The sequence below is a fragment of the Chaetura pelagica genome, unplaced genomic scaffold (genome assembly GCF_000747805.2).
Source record: "Chaetura pelagica isolate M959 unplaced genomic scaffold, ChaPel_1.0 scaffold50, whole genome shotgun sequence".
NCBI lineage: Eukaryota > Metazoa > Chordata > Aves > Apodiformes > Apodidae > Chaetura > Chaetura pelagica.
This window is the reverse complement of record NW_009952366.1, coordinates 2609889-2633462: the sequence shown is the minus strand read 5'-3', so window position 1 is coordinate 2633462 and position 23574 is coordinate 2609889. Positions and strand designations below refer to the sequence as shown.

The window sequence follows — 23574 nt, the reverse complement described above, 5'->3', positions numbered from 1 at the left end:
TTGCTGTAAAATAGGAAGTTAGGAAAATTATCTGTGTTCCTTATGATGTTTCCAAAATGTTGACATTTTTGAAATATCACCACCTACAAACCAAATAAATTCTTAAAAAATGTTCATTAAAACAGTGAGCATACATATTTTATTTGCCAGCTAACTAACACTAACTGAAACTCAAAAACAGCACTAGAAGCATAAGCTTATCACACCAAAAAAAAAAAAAAAAAAAAAAAAAAAAAAAGCAGTGCAATATGGATAATTGCAGGAAATATCCAGCAAATCATCAGCAGTGAAAGTACATCAAGTCAGGCTTGCATCTGTCTTCAGTTTTGTTATCAGGGTATAGCTTCCTGAGAATTTATATGCCTACTTACACTCATGGTATATGCATACATATTTGTGTGTGTATACACACATGAATTGTATGTCTCTGTATTGACACATGTATATACATACACACACATGCAACACATATTTAATTATATTCCCATGGTTCATACCTTCACAAGTTGCTTGTATTTTTAAATTGTATGTTCTTGTCTTGTCAGAACGTTTCCTCATGCTGTTGATGAAGCGTGTAATATAAAGGGGTTTGTCTCTAACTTGTGTGCTATTGTGATACAAATGTGCAATAATGGTCCCCTGTGGGGATTTTTATAACATCAGTGAGTAAAGCACCATGACTCTTCTAAAATGTCATAAAAATGATGTCACTCAGATTCTGAAATGTATTTTCCTAAAGTGTGTATGTCAATCTAGAGATACATTAATTATCCTATGGGATCAAAGTTATGCAGAAGTTCTCAAAACCGGGTATCAACATGTTCCATATCAGGTCCTCACAATTTCTGTAACAGGAAAATAGTTGAATATTGCATCAACAGCATGGGCTCACTTTGTTTTGATATTGCTTTACAGATGCTGCATGATACAATACTGTCAGTATGATGCAGTAGCTTAGATGAGAATTAAATTATGACAGAATACAGTCTTTATCTCAGAAACACACAAACATCAGACATTAAGCTCATTCCTTTCCATTCTAAATTTTCATACTTTTTTACCCTTTTTGTCTCATTTGTATGCTTAAATATAAACTAAAGACACAATGAAGATTAAAGATATCCATCGTACATTTTAACTAGATTACCTCTTAAATATTTACTACCATGATGTGTTCCAGTTTGGAAATCTAAAACTGTCCTAATTGTTTCACTTCCGAGGGCATCCCCTTTCAAAAGCAGTGATTCCGTTATTTAACAGATAACACATGTGTACTTGCTATTGATGCTGTGGCTTCTCCTCACATTTCTCAATGTAAAAAAAATAATGTAGAAATATTTAGAATGCACTTTTTTTTGGGTTATTTTTAAAATTTATTTAGTGGCTGGGGAAGGAGGGGGATAGGAATCCAAATTTTCTATCAGAACACTGACTACCTGTCTGCAAAGGTAAAAGGGCTTGAATGGAGGAAATTTACTTCCACCATGCAATGGAATGGTCTGTCTCTTGCCTTAAAATACAGTGTCCACAAGATTTATGGATACAGAGTGAAAATATTAAACCTTCTTGTTACAGAAAGAATTCCGATCGCAGAACAGACCCAAAGAAATCTATTCCAGGCAAAAGAGGAAGAAATGGCCTAAAGGTGAGAGAGGGGAAGTGGGAAACAAGCTTTTCTGTGAGTAAGGGAAGAAGTGACTGATTGTGAAATTACTATGCAGGTGCTTTGCTTTTTAGTAGATAATGTGCAAAGTGTTACCGAATTCTAAATTTAGAAACATAGTTCTGTCTGATGGCATTTCACATACACATAAAGAAATGCTATATGTTGCACTCTGGGTTCTAATTCACAACCTAGTGTTTTCTGGCCACATCATCTGAAGTAGTAATACCTCAGGTAGTAGGAAAATTTTATATTCTGGCCAAGCAGAAGTGTATTGCTTGTTTTCGTGAAGGCTCAGCAGATGGCACATCAACACCCAATAAGATTGATGAAGAAAAATTTCAGTTTATTAGCTGGCCAAAGGAGTATGATGGTCCTTGAAATAAAGGTAAACAAGAGTGCAATCTTTTGATATCTAACCTGCTACTCTGCCTTCTCTTCATGTATTCAAAAAGTAATATCAGTAATATTTAGAATGCACATATTTACTTCCCAAAATGAAGGGAAATGTCTCCGGCCAGGAACAGATAAACTGGTGGCAGGAAAGCTCGATTAAACCTGCAATTGCTTCAGCATATGGTGCATTCTGGTACACAAACATATGCCACAGAAACAAATACGAAACACTAGGAGTGCTAAATCAGGCACAGTATCTAAAGACTTTATTCTGGACAAAGTCATGCTTTGATCCAAGGCAAATAATAGTGCAAACTTTTTTTTTCTCTTCAGAATTCACCAAGAATTGTTTCCAACCGAATCTGAACATTGGCTCACGAATGTGAGGCAAATTTGGACTTTCATACAGCTAGGGCAATTGACTGAGCTGCAGCTCAGGTATACTCAGACTGATTGTACTCTTGTCTCAGAAAGTTCTAATTTCTATCCTAATTCAGTGAATTTTAACACAGTATTATTATTTTTAATTTTACCTTGAGGGATTTACCTAAATCAGACAGCGTATGGCTATGTCTTGAAAAAGATAAAAAGTCAGAAGTGACAACTTTCCGAGCATGCTACTGAGTTGAAAATGTATGAAAAGAGACTAAAACCATGTCTCTTCAGATGCTCAGCTTCTTACAACTAGGGTATTTTAAGTAGATAGCTTTATTCTAATTGTACTGAAACCAAGGAGAGTTTTACCATGAAATTTCAACATTAAAAGAGCTCTATCAATATTTAAATGCTTTTGGAAAACCAAATTTATATTTATATGATGCAGATTCTTTCTTGTCTTCTGTCAATTGGTGAGATTTTAAGTAATATTTATGAAAGTAACTTCCTAAAACATTAACAATCGTCAAGAATTAATGGCTAGCTTCAGAAAAGGTGATACTGAGTGAGGAATTTGAAGTGACATTTCATTTATAACATTTTATTCTAGTGCTTTGTATTTATCCCTCTGTGACATGTTTCAAGGCTTTTTATTCTTATTATGAAGATTTAATAACAATAATAAAATAAACAATTTAGGCACCAGTTCTTTATGAATTAATCTCTTGGAGCATCCCCCACCTTCCCAGTGAATTGAAATTGAAATGTTTCACTGCTGTAACTTGAGATAGAAAGGAACAGATAAGAACCTTTAACTCCTGCCTTCTATTTGTGCATATTGTTTTACATTTCAAGTAGTCTTGCTTAGAAGACATTACAAGATATATATGCTTATATGCATAGAGATAAAGTGAAATACTTCTTCTACCTTCAAAGGAATCAGCCCTTATAGACTGTGTCTTCCTTGGTGGTTTCACACGGAGATGTTTATTTTCATTGTTTTTGAACAACGCCAGGCGCACAGCTGGGTCTAGACGACAAGAACAAGTTGAAATCAAAGGTCAGACCTGGCTCATTCATTCCTTCAAGCAATTTTTCACCTTTTAGCCACTTAATAAATGAAAAATGAAAGTAAGTTTTATATTCACAAAGGATTAAACTTTCAAAAATAAAGCAACATAAATACATGTGCAACTGAGAACCAAAGTGATTATTTTGAAGGACTTTAACACTGTTGATCTTTTAGCTAGCTCATCTCCAAATTAAAAATAAATTCTAAAGCATATATTTGTAGAAAATGTTAACCAAATCTGTTTTTTAAAGGTTGAAATTAAAGCAGAAATATTAAAATGTATGCCAAGCACTGTTTCTAATAACTTTGTTTCAGAGTTATTCAGTAGTCTATATCAAGTCATTTACACCTAAAAAATGTGAACAGAAGACAGTTTTCTTTTTGAGGCTAAACTTGCAGATAATAAACTAGCCTGCCTTCTTCCATGTCCCATCCTTACTTAAATAAAAAATACTGCTAAAGTCTATAGAGTCATCTAGGGCCACTGTATGAAATATTGATTAGTTTCCTAACTGTTATTTTGAAAACTTTTCAAAGAAGCAAAGATAAGCACAAAATTGTATATAAATATAGATCATGCATCTTTCTAATTAATGAAAGCTAAACTAATGCAAAACCACACAAGTAAGGAAAGATGTTTTTTATGTGTTATTTTTTCATGTGAAGGAAGAGTGGTTTTCTTGACAAAGGAGGAAAAGAGGAGTTTAAGGGAAACAGTGGATTAAAAATAATGTGAAAAATTTATGCACAGTGCAGAATTAACCAGTCAGTTACTTAAAAAAAAATAAAAAATAAAAAAAGAAAGGAAGGATTGAAAAGAATGTAGAAGCAAAACCAGGCATATAGTAATGAGCAAAAGTATACAGGGTTTTGTAGGTGTGACTCTGAGCATCATAACATGAGTAACAGTCAATAGAAAAATCAAGCAGCTGTTTCACATCCTTAAAAGAAGACAATAACACAAGTAGAAAAATACTACCTCAGGAATATCTGACAAACAATGAGGCAGAAGCAGTTTGTCTACAAAGTTGACCACAAACTCTTAGAAAGAAGTAGAAATTAGTAAAAATAAAGAAAAAAACCAGGAATAGAACCTATCAAGAAAATAGATGTGGCTAGGAAAGGTCTAAATTTTCACAAAGAATGCAAGTGTGGCAAAAATGATTATGTGAGACACTGCCAGAAAAGAGCAGGAAAACAAAGGAGATGGAAAGAACCAAAGAGCATTCAGACAGAATAAATTTACATTACTAATTATGTCTGCTGTTTCATTTTGAGCTTGTTACAGGACCTTGACCATGTTTATTGAGAGATGTTAAAAAAGCATTTATAGTACTGCAGCCAATTAAGTAGCTTTTTGTCCTCGTTTCCTTATTTATGGAATAATGGATCAGAATGCCCTGTTAAGTAGGTGGGCAATTCATTTTTAAGTTTAATAGCAATTTATAAAGTTGGTTTTGACTAGACCTCTGTATTTGTAGTAGAGGCTTCAGTTATAAACTAGTGGAACATACAGAGATCCCTAAGTGCTCCACTTTCTCTCAGAGAATGCTCTTGACACAAGTAAGATGATGCAGACTTGCTGTATCTTTGCCTTTTAAGTCCTGAGAAGATGTCTAATGGGGTGTGGATATTTCAAGAGATAACACATTGACAAAATATGCCAAAATATTATGGCATTCTTGGTTAGACCACAGAGCAGCAGCATTTGGTTGTCAGGATGTTCTTAATGGTGCTAACCTCTCACAATTCAGCAAACTTGACTGACGAAGGAATAATGAAAAATATGGATGGAAATAATGTAGGTCATGCTTTCTTCCCAAAGCAGAACCAGAGATACCATACATTTTGTTACCTCCAATTGTCTAGAAGAACCTCTGTCATCTTGTTTGATGATTACAGGTTCCAGATTAATCCAGAGGATGTTGGACCCATTGTTACTAACTAGAGTACACGTGGAACAAAATGACTGAAGAACCACAATAATTATTAGCCCCACTGGATTTAAAGGTAGATTATTAGAATGATTCTGATAACAGGATCACTTTATTCACAAAGCACATTGCCACATTTGTAGATATTTTCACTTTGCATAGATGGATAAAGTAGGCATATATTAGCATGTCTGCCAACTAAAAAATAAAAATTTGAAGCAAACTAGTATTCTTCAAGCTAACAAGTGTTTGAGGGAGCAGATCACAGCAAGATTTCTAATAAAAATATATTGAAAGAGCAATACATTTTATAAACATGTAAAATTTGAAAAAAAAAAAGGAAATATGAAATGTTGTGTAACAGAAGTTATAAAAAATATGTGAAGTATTAATTACTACTGTGCTTTCTACACTTGAAAGAGACATAGCCATACAAGTGCTATACACAGAGAAGATGTACAGAATAACATTTTTCGTATTTACGATTCTTCCAAAATCCAATGTGCAGTGTTGATTCAGCAGAGGGTTGATAAAAAGTCTTCCAACTTCTTCTAGCATTATGCTTCTTACATAACTGTGCCTTTCTTTAATAGAAGACTGATGTAAAAGTGACAAACTAAATTAAAAACTCTTAAGATAAAATGTGATTGAGGATTTCCAAAGTATTTTTTATTAACTTAGAATAATTCCTGAAATACTACATTTCTTTCCTATATGGGTCTTCTAAAATTGTTCCAAAGTGTTTTGAAAATATCATCCTTCCTTTATCCAGCCTCCTACCTTATTCTATGAAAACTCCAACCAGTCCAAAGTTAAGCTATACCAAGAACTTTTGGGTGAAATCACATGAAGTTATTAGTGTCAACCTAGATTTTTCAAACACTTATTTGTGCATGAGGGTACCTGCAGTAAAGAAGGTCTACAAACTGGGAAGTGAGGGAAATGATGAAAATAGTTCTTCTAGGAGATTTCTATTAGAAGTTTTATTTTTGAATCTTTGCAAAATAACATAAATAATCTACAGGGGTTTAATACTGTGCCAGACTACTTGAATTTGTACCTACCTGGATCACCTCAACCATTGCCTACAGCTCTTTTGTTATTAAAAATGAGCCCTTTTCTCTATCTTGTCCCAAATGTAGGCAATATTACATAGATTACTTTATAATAACAGTGCTTTTCAGTCTCTGAGTGAGCTAGGGAAATTAAACTGTGTGTCTGCTTTGATAACAAGCAATCAAATGTTTTAGACTTCACACAGAGAACTGTGAAAGAGTACAATAGTTCAAAATCATACAAATATCTTCCTGGATTTTGGCATGTTCATTTAAATGTGGCTTATTAGATGATGATCTGTGCTGGCAATCTAGGAACCAGGGAGGTAATTTAATGCATATTGCTTGGCTGACTCCAAATATAGAAGATAAGTTGGACAAACACAAGAAATTTTATAGAAACAATATGGAAGAAATAGTTACTGCCTGATCTGCCACCACATTTGCTAAACAACTTGATAATATATGAATCTCAAAAAACCAAAATGTTTGTAATTAATTTTTGTTGTGCAATATCTGTAATTAGAAAAACATTAATGTATCTGTGCCAATTTTAGTGAGTTGATAAATCAAAGTAGGAGAGAGTGACAGATGTTTATCTATAAGATAATTCAATTTGTAAATTCATTGGAAGAAAGACCACATTTTGTTTCATAACTGAAGAGTCAATTAGAACTCCAACTCATCCATCGCTGGTGTTCCCAAATGATAATGCTACATGGGACACGCAACAACAACAGAAGTAGCTTTCTTTCTGTTACTAAGAAAATGTAGACCAGTGGTCATTTATGTAATGTGTAACAAGGAATAGTAATATCCCCCAGATTTTTATTCCAACTGTTGTTAATTCAACAAATCAATGCTGTATAATCAGATAATCTGCTTTGGGGTTGTGGGTTTTGAGGGAAGCAGGTGAATTATTTTTTTTTTTCTGGGGGGGGTTGTTTTGTTTTAGTTTGCTTTTCTGTTTTGTTTCAATGAGTTTTTTGTTGGTTTTGTTTGTTTGGTTGTTTTTGTTCAATTTTTAATTATTTTTTTAATTTTTTTGGTTGTTTTTCAATTTCTAAACTAGAGCTGAAAAATATTTACTGACCTCTCTGAAATATCTTTAGCACTGGTTCTAGAAGTCAAGGCCTACTCCAGCTGCTTTTTAGCTGCTTTTTTTTCCCTACTTATGTGGCAGTAAGAATTAGCATCTCTTGCTTCCAGCCACAGACATGAGAGCTTTCCTTTGGAGAGGAAATAGTTAAACAAGAAGTAACACAGCAGTGTAGCAGAGACAAGCTGAAAGCAAGACAAGGCTTCCAGCCCTCTTAAAAGAAAAATAAGATAATTTTCAGAATCAAGGCAACTCAAAGTTAAGCAAGAAATTCTATCCTGTTGTGCCAAGATGCCTTTAGGAAGCTAGCATTGTTACGAGTCATAGATGCTTAATTTCTAAGCACAGTGAGGTGCATTAATGTCTGCTGTATCTAGATTTTTAATTAGAATTTACAATAGAATTTTATGCATGATATACAGGAATATTTATGACATTATGCCAGTTTTACTTGGCCGCAAAATGTCTGGTTTCTTGCTCACACTTTTTGCATTATCTTAGTGTAGAGTAAAAATAGTTGAAGCAGACACAGCCTACATTTGGTATCGTTAAAATACAGGCCACAACTTTATTTAGCTACATAAACAAGCATACAGAACTGTAGTGGATTAGGCTATAACAGACCTTAAGGCCATTATTTGGTAAGACTGGTCTACTGCAAAATAAGCATTGACTAAATCACTCCCTATTACAAGGTTATGCCACTTTAAGCTCTTCCTTACAATACAAACCACAGGATTCAATGCACTTGCTAGTGTTTTCCATAGTTTTTTCACTACTTAGAAGATACATGGCCAGACATATGAGGTAAGATACTTCTCAGTTACTTCTACACATCAAGAGTTTAACTTTGTACTTCAGCCAGTTCCTCTAGGCTTTGCATAAAGGCAATGGAGAACTAAGTGCTTTTACAGTAAGATTCAAGTAGCTTGTTTTTGAATGATGTTTTAGGAATAAATTAGTAGGTGGCTATTTCTTCCCATAAAGGAATGCAGATGGGTAGCTCAGATGTAGACTTCTATAACTAACCAAATGAATCCCATCACTGTTGCACTACAAGACAAACATTTTACATGGAAAATGAAAAGGAATAAATTCCTGCACTTGAGGTTGTTAAGAACCGAAACTGTTCATGACTGTCCAATCCAAGCTTCAGTCCAGCAGATGTCTTGACTACATTAAAGAGGAATTGTAAAACACTGAATGGAGGCTGATTTGACACTTTGCATTTGTGAATCTGAGGCCTAAGGCAAAGGAGTATGGTAGCATAGGGAACCAGACAGCTTGCTCTGACAGGCCATTTGTTCCTACAAAAATCCATCAGTATCTTAGCATTAGCTGCAATTAATAAGATTGTTATAATGAAAGAGCCCAATGGCACATAAAAGTTGTTTGGGATTGTCCTGATACCCTAGCAGGAAAGCTAACAATTTATTTGTTAATATTTGTTAAAATTTATTTTTATCTGGAACCTTTAGATCCTGTTGTTGGATCATTATTTTCTTGCAGTTTGCATACCTTCAACTATTTTAAATCAGAAAACTTAAAGGGAAACAGTTGCAATTACAACAAAGAGACCTGGAAATTCTAAAGAAATAACAGAAATAATAATACTAAATATAAATCCTACAAGATTTCATATGCAGCTTTAGTAAGTATAAGATGGATGAAGCTCATTTCAGAGGAGATGAAGGTGATAGGAAGCTAATTGGTGTCTATTTGTTCAGCTGAACTTCAATCTGTTTTTAAATGTTAGAAGGAATAAAGTGTTTTATGGAATTCCTGCTTCAGTAGGGTTAAACTCACAGCAATGTCCTAAGACTGTGAACTCTCTCTCTCCCCCTCTCTACTTATACTGGAATTTCTGTAAGTATTCTAGCATGAGCTGTACCACAGAGATCCAAGAAAGATACTGGCAGCTTAATGGATCTGGTTACAGCTTCCTGATCTGGAGCTGGCTAGCCTCAGGATAAGGTCTATCTGCTCTTAAATGCTGTAAAGTTCCTCTGTTCAATCAGACCCTCAATACTCCAACTTGCTCTCATTACTTCAGAGGGGGTAGCTGATGTAAAACAACTATATACATGGAGATTCTTCTCACATGGCAAATATTTCGTCAGGATAATTTTTTAGTGCAACAGCTGAGTTTCAGCCTTAGCCTAAGATAAAAATAATTGTTTTAATTGATAATGTTTATTTGCTCCTTAATGAACAAAGAAGGACTAACTCTGTCAGTATGCTGTATGAGAAAGAATAGTTGGCTTGATAATCTTTGTACTGAAAAGAGATCAATATATTTTCAGTCATATTTCTTGGTTGTGGAAATCAGGCTTTGTGTTTAGCTGTAAAAATTATGTGTTTTTAATGACTGACAGAGAACTGTAAAAAGGCAAATAATATATAAAGGTTATTTTTTTGCTTAATGTAATAGGAAAAAAAAATATTGTATGAGGTCAAGAAGAGAAAATTTGAAACTATAAAAACATTGTGCAAAAGTTTTGTTACTTTTTAAAAAACTAGTGATATACTTTGAGAATATTCCAAGTGATACATTAAAAAGCTCAACACACACACACCAGATTAAACAACCTGAAAAAAAGTTAAACATATAAAAAAGTTCATTAGAATTATAACAAAAATAGGATAGCAAATTGGATATGCTCAGTCAGACATTTATGGCAAGATTAATTACTACTAACATAAACCAGAAAGCATATAGAGAAAAGATGAAAAAACTTAACAAGCACTATTCATTAAAAATGATACTGAGGCCACCAAATGGAACATATGTAAAAAACTCAGCTGCACACCAGATACTTACTACTTCACTTTTTTAATTTTTGGTGACATGGTAAGGTATCATGAGAAACTATCAATATTTAAATATATTGATCACTTTAATCTCTTATCCATTTGATCTCATTTCCATAACAATACAGCATGGTTTTTTGATTACATTTCTCTACCCCACACCCTCCTGTTTTGTTTTTTTTTTGTTTTGTTTTGTTTTGTTTTGAACTAGCTATATTTTTTGCCATATTTAGTCTTGGGCATGATATTCAAAGTAGAAAAACTTATACAGAGAAACACTTTTGTTAACTTTACCTGTAGCCTGATTTTTTTCCCCTCCCAAGAACAAAACTTCATTCAGTATTTTTAACACTTAATACAGACGAGATTTGCAAAGTTAATCTTAAGAGGACACTTAACTGAATCAATTTTTAACAATTAAATGCAAATAAAGGTACACTTTCAAAAGACCATTTAGTGTTCTGTCCTATTGTCAACCAGCATCTTACATCCTTTAAGTCATTTTTATAAATAGTTCTTGCATGAGTTTTAACCTGAGATTCCCCCAAGAGAAAAATACAAGAAGCAGAAATACAAATTCCACATCTAGATAAGAGATACATGAACAAAAAGAAACAAAATTTCTGTTACAGATAGCTGCCAAATACTCAACTTCAAAATGCAATTGAATGTTTTTTAAAATCTGAATATTTTATCACTGGAACAAACGGATTTATTTTTAGATATTTAAATTGAGCTATTTTTACTGAATCACACTCTATTCAAATTAATGTTTAGTTTTGTGCAAGCAAACTTTTTAAAAGAGACACTATTTTAAGTTTAAGGATAGAAACATTACATCAAAATAACAATTTATTTAACCATTGACTTACCTACGTTTTTATTACTATATTTTTTGGGCTTCATTTTATAGGCCCTCTTCAGTATTAGCTGGGCAGTTGAAATATCCTTAAAACCCCTAGAGGGAGAGAATAACTTACTTTCACTTACATTATAATACATCAGCTGCATATTACTGTATAACGTACTTTTCAAAAAGAATACAAGTGTATAGTACTTCTTATGCATGGTATGAATCTTTCGAAATGACACATCTGCAGCACTTATCTTAATATGCAATTGCCACAACTTAAAAACTGGTCTGCCAGACACTTTATAAAAGTCATTACAATAATTTTCACTTCATAGAAAAAAGAGATTCTTGAAAAGCAGAACTTAAAAAAAGCAGGCAACATCTTGCAACTACACTGTATCTATTTCTGGAAGTCACTACATAAGTAAAATAGCTTAACATACCATTCTTCTGAAATTTTATCTTCTTTTTCAGACATGAATGAAAATTTCTTTTTTTCGTTCCAGTCAGAAAGCTCTGACATGGTTCCCTTCCCTGAGCTGAAAACAAAGCATAAGAGCAGTACTGAAAGGCAGGTAAATAAGGAAGGGTCTTGGGGGATTGTTTTGCAGCCTTTGTCATTCTGCAAGTTGTTTGTGTCTTTTAAAGGCACTTTTGAAGCTTGGAAATAATACAAAAATCTATTTTAATACTCCAGGAAGGCTTTATCTTGGGGAGTAATAAAAGTCTGCCATCAATTTGAAATGTTTACATTTCAATTACTTGAGGCATATTTCAGTCCTTTCTCTCCAGAAGAATGCAGCTGTGTAAGAAATCCCTTTTAATCTTTATCTAGTCTTACAAATCTCTGTTTCAACATCTATGTTATCATATATGTGAAAAAAAAAAGTACGTTTTATGACTTATAGTCAAACCTAGATAAACAAAAATACACATATATTCTTATATTCTTGATTCTGGTAGTCAATGAAAAATAACAACTTAATTTGGTTGTAAAAAATAAATACATTTTAACTCCTCTAATATCATATTCATCAAAAAGCAGCAAAAGCATTAGAAAATGGCCTCAAGTTCTCCTTTTGATTTTTGATAAATCCAAATAAATTAAAAATAATGACAAAAATATATTATTTAACTTACCTGCTATGAAAGTGGGTATTTTCTGCTGAGTAGGAATGTGGTTTGTTAACACACTGCCAAACTTCTTCTGGTGACAATGGCAAACTACTTGAATGTTCACTGTAATCTGAAGGACTAGAATGCTTCTAAGAATAATAAATGAAAAAATAAAAATAAAAATACAGGTGATAATTCCTGCAAGTTTGAGTTTAAAATGCACAGGTAAACCTGCATCAGGGTTTGCAGAATCTATAACATAATGGATTCTTAGAGGTGATATGCCTATTAGAGACCTTGCATTCAGCTAACTATTTAGGGCCAAAAGATGACTTTAATTATACTTTACATATGCAAATATATTGAATTATACATAAGACTTCTATCTTTTAATTGGAGGAAATAAAACATTAGTAATACTATGGTTTTAAAAAGTAGAGAAAATCCTACCAAAAGAAAAAGCTAAAACTTCAAAGTTTATCAAATAACTAGCAGACATTACAGTTCAATGACCTTTAGCTGTTCTGAAAACATTCAGCTGTTGTCACATAATGCAGATCTTAGTATTTTTAAAGTTGTGTGTCAACTAGCAATTTTTAATCCATTGCCAAATGTACAGACGAAGCACATCATCTTTTTTTTTCTGCTACTGTGAAGTAAAGTGTTGAAATAAATCCAAAATAAAGAAAAAACTAAGCAAATGAAAGAAAACCTAAAAGAAAATTGCATCTGGGGATGAGGAGGAAGTCTGAAACTTCTAAAAGTAATTGTGTTTTTCAAGTCAATAGATTGTGATATTAATCATCCCAGAATAGCATATCTTTAAGGAATGAATAAAGACTGAAGAGTAAGAAGTTTCTGTGACATGTTACCTTTGGCCAGTGCAGCTGGTTTGAGAGCAGGAGTGTTTTTGAAGGGAAACGGGTGGAATCTAGAGTTAGCCATTCCTTCTCTAATGCAGCCTGCATGAATGAGTAAAGTCAAATAGTGCACTGATTAAATCAGTTTAGTTTTGATAACTTTTGCGAAGTCTCTTTTAAATTGCCCTACAAACTGTTTCAAGTGTTTTAAAGTTGTGTATCAGAACTGCCACCTGCAGAGCAATCACACTTAAAGCACCTTTGGAGATGCTGTGCTGTACTGTTTTATTTTAAACAAATCAGATTAACAGTATTTGTGGATTGTGGAGGTTGTGGGGGGCCTTGCTTTTTTTTTAAACAAGATGCATTCCCTTCTTATATTCCTGTAATTTTATCTCAAAATCCTTAGTAAACTCAAGGTGTTAAAAAATACTGCCAAATTTTGAAAAAAGGAAACCCAGACCTACGGCACTTAAAGTCTAAAGAACATGAACAGCTTTGCTTGCTGTTTTTGACTAATTGAGTATATCCAGGTGTATGTGCCTGATTCTGTCAAACATGCTTTTATTGAGTTGACCTGAATTGGTGAACAGTTGTTACTGAAATTTAGGGTTAAAAAGTGAATGCTCTAGATACTTATTCCTTCAATTAATCAACATTATTTCTGAAGTAAGGGAATAATCTGCAAACTAAAATAATAGTTTGGAATGAAGACGGGTGACAGAATTAGGTGCTACCTGGTGTTTCTTGCACTTCAAGGCAGAATTCAGTTTTCTTTCATAAAACTTAACCTGTACGTGACTTATTCTTATACATCCTTGAGTTTTTTGACCATATGTTCTTTCAATGTATTCTGATAAGTGAGACAAGTAAATTACTCCCACACAGTAAGTAAATACTTTTGAAGAATTTGGCTTCATTTACACAGGGCTCAGTCATTCAGGCTGTTCTTACTTTAGCAGCAAAGAGTCTGGGGTTGATTCTTTTAAAAATGTCTAATTTATAAAGCAGGACTACCTTTCTCCCATGCACAGAATATTTCAGATTGCACTGATTACTGACCCTGAGAAATTATCCTAACTTTGGACATCTTACTATTTAGTTTGGGTAAACTCACTCAAGAAGGTCTTTCAAGCCCTTTGAAAATCTGAATGACAAAAGGGTAATTCTCCAGCTATTTTGAAAAGGTAACTTTAGGCATTGTTTGCATAGTTTTGTGTCTCTATGACCATGCTTTTTATTTATAAGGTAGTTGTGAACAAGTATTATTCTTCTTCCATTCTGATCTAGCTTTTCAAAATAAATTTTCAATAATTTACTTTATTTTTGTGTCTTAAAAGGGATGCATTCCTTCATCTTTGACACTTGTTTGTGGAATTCCTTATTCTTTGATTACAGGATACTTTGGGTTTCATTCTTTTATTTAATAAATATAGATAAATTATATGCCCTCATTATTAAATGATGATGTCTCCTTACCACTCTTCCCCTTCTTACCATTTTGATTCATGCTAAATGTACAATATTATCATTTTTACCACAACTCCTTTCTCAGGTGGCTGTATATGTTAAGAAACCGATTGTGAATATGCTGTGTAGTCATGAGACAAATAAAATACATCACACTCTTTAACTGTTAGATTTGCCTACAAACCACTAGCCTATCTCTCCTCAATGATTACGCTTACATTGATAACCACTGAGTGGCTGATTCAAACAGTTTTCATTTTAAGAAAAGTCACAGCTAAAATCTATTCCAGAAACAGATTGTAGTAAGTCAAATCCCAACAGCAATCATTTAAAGATGTGAAATTGCTGCAACTTGAACACAGAAGACCAACAAATCAGCAAAGACAAAGCTGTGACACAGTCAAGTTTTGCAGATGCCTGAGGTCTATGGGCAGAATGGTCAAAATGAATAACTATGAAAAAAGGAAAAACACTGACCAATGCAAATCATATTTCTAACTTTTCAGATGAGAGTTTGGGGGTGCAATCCAGTCACAGGTCAACTGAATGTCTCCAAAAGATGTTTTCAACTTTACTAGTATACATAGACACAAGAAAATGGCAAATTTAGGAAGTAATTTTTTCTTCCTATGTTTGCAAAAGAAGAGAGGTAATTCCCACTTTTTAAAAAATGTCAATCAACTTAATTAGTGTGTATGGTCATGTGTCTTTTAATTACCTGGGTATTTACATTAACACCGAATATGATCAAAGCTCTTCTGTCAGCTTTCAGGGCAAGATTGCATCCTAGCCATTTGAATTTGTACATCTCTGATGATATTGTTTGCGACAGAAATCAATAAAACCATGAAACATGAAAACTGACACTCCAAAGTTGTTGGTTTTTCTGGAACATGAAACACCTAAGCAGTGCACAGATTTAATCTTTCTGCTTTATGGTTGTACCATAACCCAATTAAAATTCTTTACTTTTAATATTTAGGTCAAAACTTTTCTCACAAGTATTTTCGTAGCTCAGTGTTTGCCATTTTGTAATTTAATATTCTCTGCAGCATTTTTATGCATTTTATAGCCTACAAAATGTCTTTCAGTGTTCTAAGTATTGAAAAGAAGTATTAATGAAAATATAAAAGCATAATTCAAAGGTATAAATAAGCAAGAGAAAAAAAAAATATATATCATTAAGCACATTTGGAACTCCTATGAATGTGTAAGATATTAAAAAATATACCACACTGTCATTTGCTTTGGCCAAAAAAAATAAACACATAATAGATTTTCAAATACATGCTCTTCCACTAAGTTTATCCCTAGAGATTGTGACTGCACTACGTTCAAGAAAATTCTGTTCACATCTTTCCCATAAACACAGTCCTAAATTGTAACTAATGCGAAGGTTAAGATAGTTTTATTAATATCTAAGGCTAAAAAATAGATCTATTTCTACTAACATTCTCCACTGAAAGTGAAAAAAACCAAACTTAGATGAAGTAAAAAGCAAATTAAATTATAATGTTTGATTGTATGACCTACAAAACCAGGCATAAACAAATTACGTATGTTTAATTCTAAAGGAAAATTAAGGATTTTATTTCACAAATAGTGAGGTATATAACATAGTTTTATACATGTATGTAAACCACATACATTCAATTTAATAGACATTAGTTTACTTATAGATATCTTTTATGCTTCTGTATCTTCCGTACTTTATCTCCAGTATGTTTCAAATCAAAGACAGTATTGATTACTTTTTAAAAGTTTCAATTTTCACAAGCACACAAAACATACACAGTCCTTTCTAATGTTTTGTTTAAACTCCACAGAAATAAATTCACTTCAACTTTCTGCTTGAAACACATTTTAGTACTATTAAATACAATACACCATTCCTCAACAAGAAGGTGTGAATATATTTGGGTTTAGGGTTTCTTCTCTGAATTTTAGCAATAAATCTTCTATACTATGAACTATTTCCATTCACCCATTAGGATCAAGAACTTTTAATCTTAATTAACATACATTTATTTACCCTTTGAGACACTAACTTGAAAGTTTTCCTTCTCCCCTTCGATTATGTAGCTCATCAATGAACTCTGGAGGATTCCATGGAACATTATATGTAACTTTTTTCATTTTGTTATTCCTTCCTGTCAAATAGTTATTCTATCCCTTCCTTTGCAAAAAGTTATTACTATTTATCAAGAAACATTAAACTTCTGTGGTCTCAGAAACAGATTCCAATCCTACAAGCATCAAAGTAAGTGAGAATGGTTCTAACTTCAACAGGGACCGAATGAGCTCTTAAAAAGCAGAGTTTTAGTGCAAATGTTATTTATACAATCTAATCCTAGGCACTTTTTATATGCTCTAGATTAGATTCCGGAGGCATTTAATCTTCTATAGTGACTATACATGTAACAAAACAGTCAAACCCACACTCAGCTTTGAAGTACAAGCTGTGAATAATGCTATCACACACTGCCTTTCTTCTCTCTTAGATCAAAGAGGACCACAAAAGTAAAATAAAAAACAAACCAATCTCCAAAACTGTGGTATGGCTAGAAGCAGAGGATGCAAGAAGATACTAGCAATACAGGCTGAAAAGGTATGTATTTGATACATGATGAGTCTGTTCTGGATCAGACCAAGTACCTATCTTCATTAGTACTCTGCTTCCAGAAGAATTCAGTAGCAGGTGCTTTTGGAAAGAATGAAAGAAGCTGCATATGTCAAGGAAAATCCTGCTGCTGCTAGTGTATTCTCTCAGACCTTGCAAATATGTTTAAGGATGTTCTGCTAACATTTAGGAAAAGATTCCTCAATTTATAAGAGTAATGTAACTTATTCTGACAAATATAACCATCTAGCCAGTGTCTGCAAGGTCACCTCTATGTTGATGCAGAAAGAATGCAAATCACTTACAGAGCTCTGAGCATGTAACTGCTGAAGTGGTGTAGTTTAACTCCAAAAGGCCCCCATATTGACTGCTATGAGAGCTGAAGCTACCTGAAGTTCCTAAACATGGGAGGCACTGAATCACAAGATGAATTATCATCTGTCAAAGCCATGAAGCAGTTTTTAAAAATTAGGGAGAACTAACTCTTTGTGCCTCTTTCATTCCTTCTTCCATTTCCTCATGGACTCACTCACTGTTTGCAGGACAGCAATGGCTTAGCCAGAAAAACTGTTTTATTTGTATTTATGTAGTGCTTTTATTTATATGGTATCTTAATAAAAACAGGAAAATAACCCAACAGAATATAAGCAAATAGAAAAAAAATTAATACAAAAAACTCTCTGAAGTCAGTTATGACTGGCCTCTGAGCATTAAAACAGAATAACAGGAATGGAAGGGGAGGGCAAAAAACCGTATTTTCTACATAGAAGTATTTCAATTTAAAAACTTCATGGAATACTATGTGGAGTTCCTTGCTTTTAAAAAAAGATTCACTCTCTAGTTCAGCTGCTTGGTTTTGTCCAACCTGATTTTTTCTGGACTTCTGCTCCCCTTAGTGCAGCAGGCCATTCGTGTCATTCTCAGTCAAAATTGCCCTTTTTCACCCAGATTTTACCACGTGCCTTTTCTACATTCAAAATCTTGTTTTTCAATTAAGAAGAATATGTAATAAGAGTAAATAAATAAATGAATCAGAATTAGCAGTTCCACTAGTTTTTTCTACAGAACACAAATTTAAATAAAGTTCTTCAGGGTGTTAAAGTCCTTGATTTCTACTTTCCTAGTTTTTAGTAAGTATATTTGAACAGTGCAGTTACTGTGTAGTTCACTTCAAGAAAACAGAACAAAAAGTTAAAACAGAAAGACAAGTAAAAGAAAGTACTTTAATCCCAGCCACGATTTTCAACAGCATTCTGTAACTATTTCAAATAAACTGACCAAATTTCTTTTTAGGAAATACATGCCACATGAAGAACTACTTTTCCTAGTGTTAAATATCCTGTACATTAAATAACTGCTGGGAGACTGGCAGGGGGCGTGGTCAGGGAGAAGGGTCATGTGCTGAAGGTTAACCCTGTGGATACTCACAAGGGAAAAGGACATACCACAGCCAGCCATACTGCACTGTCTTTCATCTGGCAGAAAGCTGTAACTTTCTGGATTCCTGGCAAGCATTTCACTCTGTGGTGTATTTCATTCAGTTCAGACTATCATGCTAGTCCAGGACAACATCTTTCATTTATTTTTAAGCAAACCTTAATTTCTGTGAAGGACTAAGTACTCTTTGCTAGAAATTTATTCTCTAAAAGTATAAGTAAGTTTTTATAAAGTTCGTAAGAAATAACAAATATTTAGCTCTTATAGCTGATACAGATGGACTGGATCATTTTTCTATGCTCGTTTATATATTGTTGATAGACTGTGATTGAAAACTTCTTTTGAAATTAAAGATCTGAATATTTTTTGTGTATTTAGCTTTTTCTTTCATCCAGTCTTTTTAGGAATCAGCTTACTCTCTGGGCTAGCTTTTCTGAGAAACTCAAATTCATGCATAAAGCTTAGTTCAGTGTCAGGAAGCTGAGTATCAATTCACAGCCAGACTTTTCTAAAAAAATTCTAAAGCTAAGACAACATAATATCAGAACATTCTTAACTGAATCATCTCTTAGTTGCATTATTATTCCATTACCAAACCCACAAAAATTCAGTCTAAGCGCTATGATTTTAAAATTATATATATATATATATATATATAATTTTTTTTAAATAAAAAAAACTGCATACAGACTTCTTTTTAATTAGGTTACTGGATATATATTTTATATAAAAGGGATCTCTGAACTGTAAGCTGTAGGAAAAATAGCCTTTTTCTCAGGATTTGCCTTTCATGCTTTTCCACATATTTTATGTGGTGAAGATAAATAGGTTAGCACCCTAATAAAGGTTATTTTAACCTTTGGCAATGCTTCTTTTTCAACCCTGTCTTCATATAAAACAGGAGGATTAGGAAGGAAAGCTGGGTACAATTGTGTTCTTACGATTGCTAAATCCAAACAATGTTTCAAGCCAAGAAAAGGAGTGAGTATCATACGGATTCCAGAGAAACATCACAACGATTAATTGATCCCAAGAGATTTTAAAGACATATGAAAGCTGGTTAATTATTATAGCACATTCTTGCAGAAAAATTAGAGGAAAAGCATAGTTGTGTAGTTGTCCATTTTTTAGAAGAATATCTTGACAATTACTGGAAAAAATAAAAACATTCTATTAGGAAAACCATAAAAGATTATTTTACTGGGGATTGTCTTCTCCAAATGTCAATTTTCCAAACTGTTTCATAAGCTCTGAAAACTGTTCTTTCAAGTTCTAATATATATTTATACGTATAATAATAATTATAATCATAATTATATGCACATCTATATTTGTATTTATAATTATATTTATATATATGTTTATATCATTATAAATATCAATGTAATTTCTGTGAATATATATGACTATAACTATGGAAATAATTTACTTTGGAATATATAAAAGTACATAAATAATGAATATTTCAGAGATCCTAAAAGGTTTCATTCACAAAAAAAAAAAAAAAAAGTTGACTGCATATACACATAATTAACTCTCCAAAAGTCTGTAGTTCATGTCAGTCATGACCTAGATGACCCAAACCTTTTACAAATGCATTTTTGTCTGACAGTGCTCAAAGGAAGTGCTGGCTCCTACATTTTTTAATGTGTTGTTTTTTTAATACATGACTAAAAAATACAGATGGTTAAACAGTAACCTCAGCTTCAGAGGTTAGAGATGATTCAAATAAGCATCAGAAGTGTATGCTTCAAAAACATTTTGAGATGAACACCCCCACCCATCTCCATAAACATCAGGATCCTGGCACCTTCGGGCCAGCCCTAAAATGGCTCTAAGGCCACAGATGCAGTCCTTCCCCATTAAAATGACAAGAATCTTCAGGTCTTTCTGAGTGCTACACTACACAAACTTTAGCTGGTATGTCCCTACAAGCCTTTTTCCAAGTCCTTCTACCTCTGTGAAAACAAACAAAACTTCCAAGGGGCAATTAATTAAAAAACAAACAAACAAAATAACCAAGGGACCCTTCATCCCCAACCCTTAAATGCTGTACATTCAGAGAATATACAATTTCAAATTAAGATAACCCAAAATATTCTATCATGTTTGGGGAATGAATATTACAAATAAAATAGAAAAGAAAGATGCATTTCAGCTTGTGGTTTTGTAAAAGGAAGGTAAGTTAGGCAGAAGTGCAGAGTATAAAAAATTAGATTACTCACAAGCACAATAATCTAACCTTTAATATGTTTCAAAGTTCATGTCACATGAGAAATTTTATTGAATTTGAAGACAACTCTTCCCTTTTTTTAAAGTCTCTATTTCAGAAATAAGAACAAAAAAGTACTTGGAAGATAAAGAGGAAAGAAGGACTAATTTGTAAGCATATATTTTTTGAAACTGATGATAACAAATCTTTAATTAAACTAAAAATGATTATTTCTAAAGAAGATATGTCTTCATAATCTCTCAGCTTCACTTACACTGTTTCTCTTCTATGTCCTCAACACTAACTCTTCTATTTGAAATAAATTATGCACAAATTACTCTGCAAGTTGAATTTTGTTGATTCATAACTGTAGTCGCAACACTTAAATGTTCTCAAACTTGTGCTACTACTCTCTGGGCAATTCAAGAGCTTCAGAAGCTGATTCTTTGACATGTTTTCATGTTGTACACTTAGATTTGTGAAATGATCAATAGCTACTGCTATTTTCATATCATAATACAATTTTTAAGTATTTTCCATTCAAACAAAATTACTAGACTGAGAACCAGATGTTGGTTTTAACAGAGTTTAGCACTTAGGATTCCTTAGCCCACTCCACTCAGGAACAAACTTGACATAAAATTAAATAGTTTTTCTCTAATGTAAGTTTTTCTCTAACTTAAGATTCTATTATAAGGTACAGAATGGTTGGTTTTTTTCACCTTCTCTGTTTCCATTATTAGAAACTCAAGAATTGCTTGGTGAAAAAAGTGCACTAGGACCCTAGATCCTTTCCTGTGGTGCTGTTTCCTAAACAGTCTCTCCCTAGCCAGCAGCATTTAATGCTCTAGCCCACATATGGACTTTGCACTTGCTCTCATTGAACATCATGAGGCTTCAGTGAGTCTGTCTATCTAGTCTGTGCAGGCTGCTCTAAAGAACAACCTGGTTCTCCAGCATACCAACCACCGTCCCCAGTTTCTTATCATCTGCACACTCAGTGAGAATACACTCTGTCCCTTCATACACGTTGGATTTTGCACCACAAAACACAACTATTTGAGTCTGGAAAACCAGTCAGTTTGCCACTCACCTTCTGGTTTACTCCTTCAGCCCATACTTCAAAAATTTTGGAGAATAAGACTGGGAGACCGTCAATAGCCATGCTAAAATCACGGCACGAAATATGCACTGCCCTCTGCTTATTCATGGTGCCAGTCACCTTGCAATTTAAAGAAATGCATTTGACCAGCCCTTTGGTAAATCCATTCTAGCTGCTCGCGGTCATCTTCTTTCATGGGTTTAAAATGGCTTCTGAGAGGATTTTTTCACAACCTTCCCAGGAACTGAGATAAGGTTGATTGCCTTGCAGTCCCCTGGATCCTTCTTTGCCTTTCCTGAAGATGGGAGTAATGTCTGCCCTTTTTAGGCACTAGTAATGTCCCCCAGTTGTCATGACCTGTCAAAGATGCTAAGACAGTGACCTAAAATGATATCAGGCAGCTTGCTCAACACCCCTCTGGATGCATCCCATCTGTTCCCTGGGACTTGTATACATTCAGGTGAGGTAAACGGTGTTGTGGTGGGATAACATCAACTATGTTCTAAAGCAAAACGCAATGAGACATATATTGACTTAAATGTGGAGAAGAAAGGAAGCTAACATCTCACTTTCCTCTTTGGCCCCTTCTCACAGAGCACAGTCCGGTCACTCAGGAGAGATCAGGAAATTTGTAAATAGGCATTACTAAAAAATGTTTTTCAATGGAAATCAATGTATGTGAACATGCTAGGTACCAGACATTTAACTGGAACTTTTAAACACTGATATGTTACTTTTAACATTACACAAAAGTTGAAAGAACTTAGGGAAGTTATATTAAATGATTTGAGATCCTTAGCTCAGCTTCCAAGACTCCAGATGCAAATTTACTCACTGAGAAAAACTGTTATTATTTCAATTTACAATGATGCATTTTGTGTAGAATTATCTTCCTTTGAGGTTACAGTAATGAGTCTAAAACTTCACAGAACTAAGGGGTTTTTTTTCACCTTTAGACATTTTCCCATTGCTTGGCCTTTTTATGCAATTCTGATGCATGACTTTGTCTTTAGAAAAATAAGACTAGGAAGTATAATTAATGACAACAATACCTTGATATGTTACACAAGCTAAATAAAATTTAGAAAACACTATAACATTTGGCTAAATCCAGGTTCTGAATGATATCTTTAGTGTCATGCACCATTAGTGGGCTTTCCTTTGGAAAGTATTTGCTTGAATCTGGCTATTTAACTAAGAATTAGATATACACAAGCCATAAATATAGTTACTGTTTAAAATAAAAAGGCATTTCAGGTGGCATTAAGATCTGAGATCTCATGATGGAAGGCCAGAAAGCAATCAGAGCATATTCTGCATGAGCTGTGAAGTTGGGATGTTAGCAACAGTCACAACTCCTCATAGCTGTGCTTGTGTTTATTTTATAGATACGGACTGAAATAACCTAGTTACTAGGCCATGATAACTATCAGATAACTAGAAAACAAGATTTCATCATTTTTGATAAGTGTAATTGCTGAAAAAGGTAGAAAAGGCTT

At 33.4% G+C, this 23574-nt stretch overlaps 1 protein-coding gene across 1 annotated transcript in view; it reads right to left on the bottom strand.

Annotated features, from left to right (window-relative positions):
• The window catches only part of LRRIQ1 (leucine-rich repeats and IQ motif containing 1), a 106937-nt gene that overhangs the window by 37795 nt on the left and 45568 nt on the right, over positions 1-23574 (bottom strand). Inside the window, 5 exon segments of the mRNA XM_010007995.1 lie at positions 3363-3464; positions 11278-11363; positions 11702-11797; positions 12399-12520; positions 13247-13336. Of these exon segments, the coding sequence (XP_010006297.1) occupies positions 3363-3464; positions 11278-11363; positions 11702-11797; positions 12399-12520; positions 13247-13336 (496 nt within the window).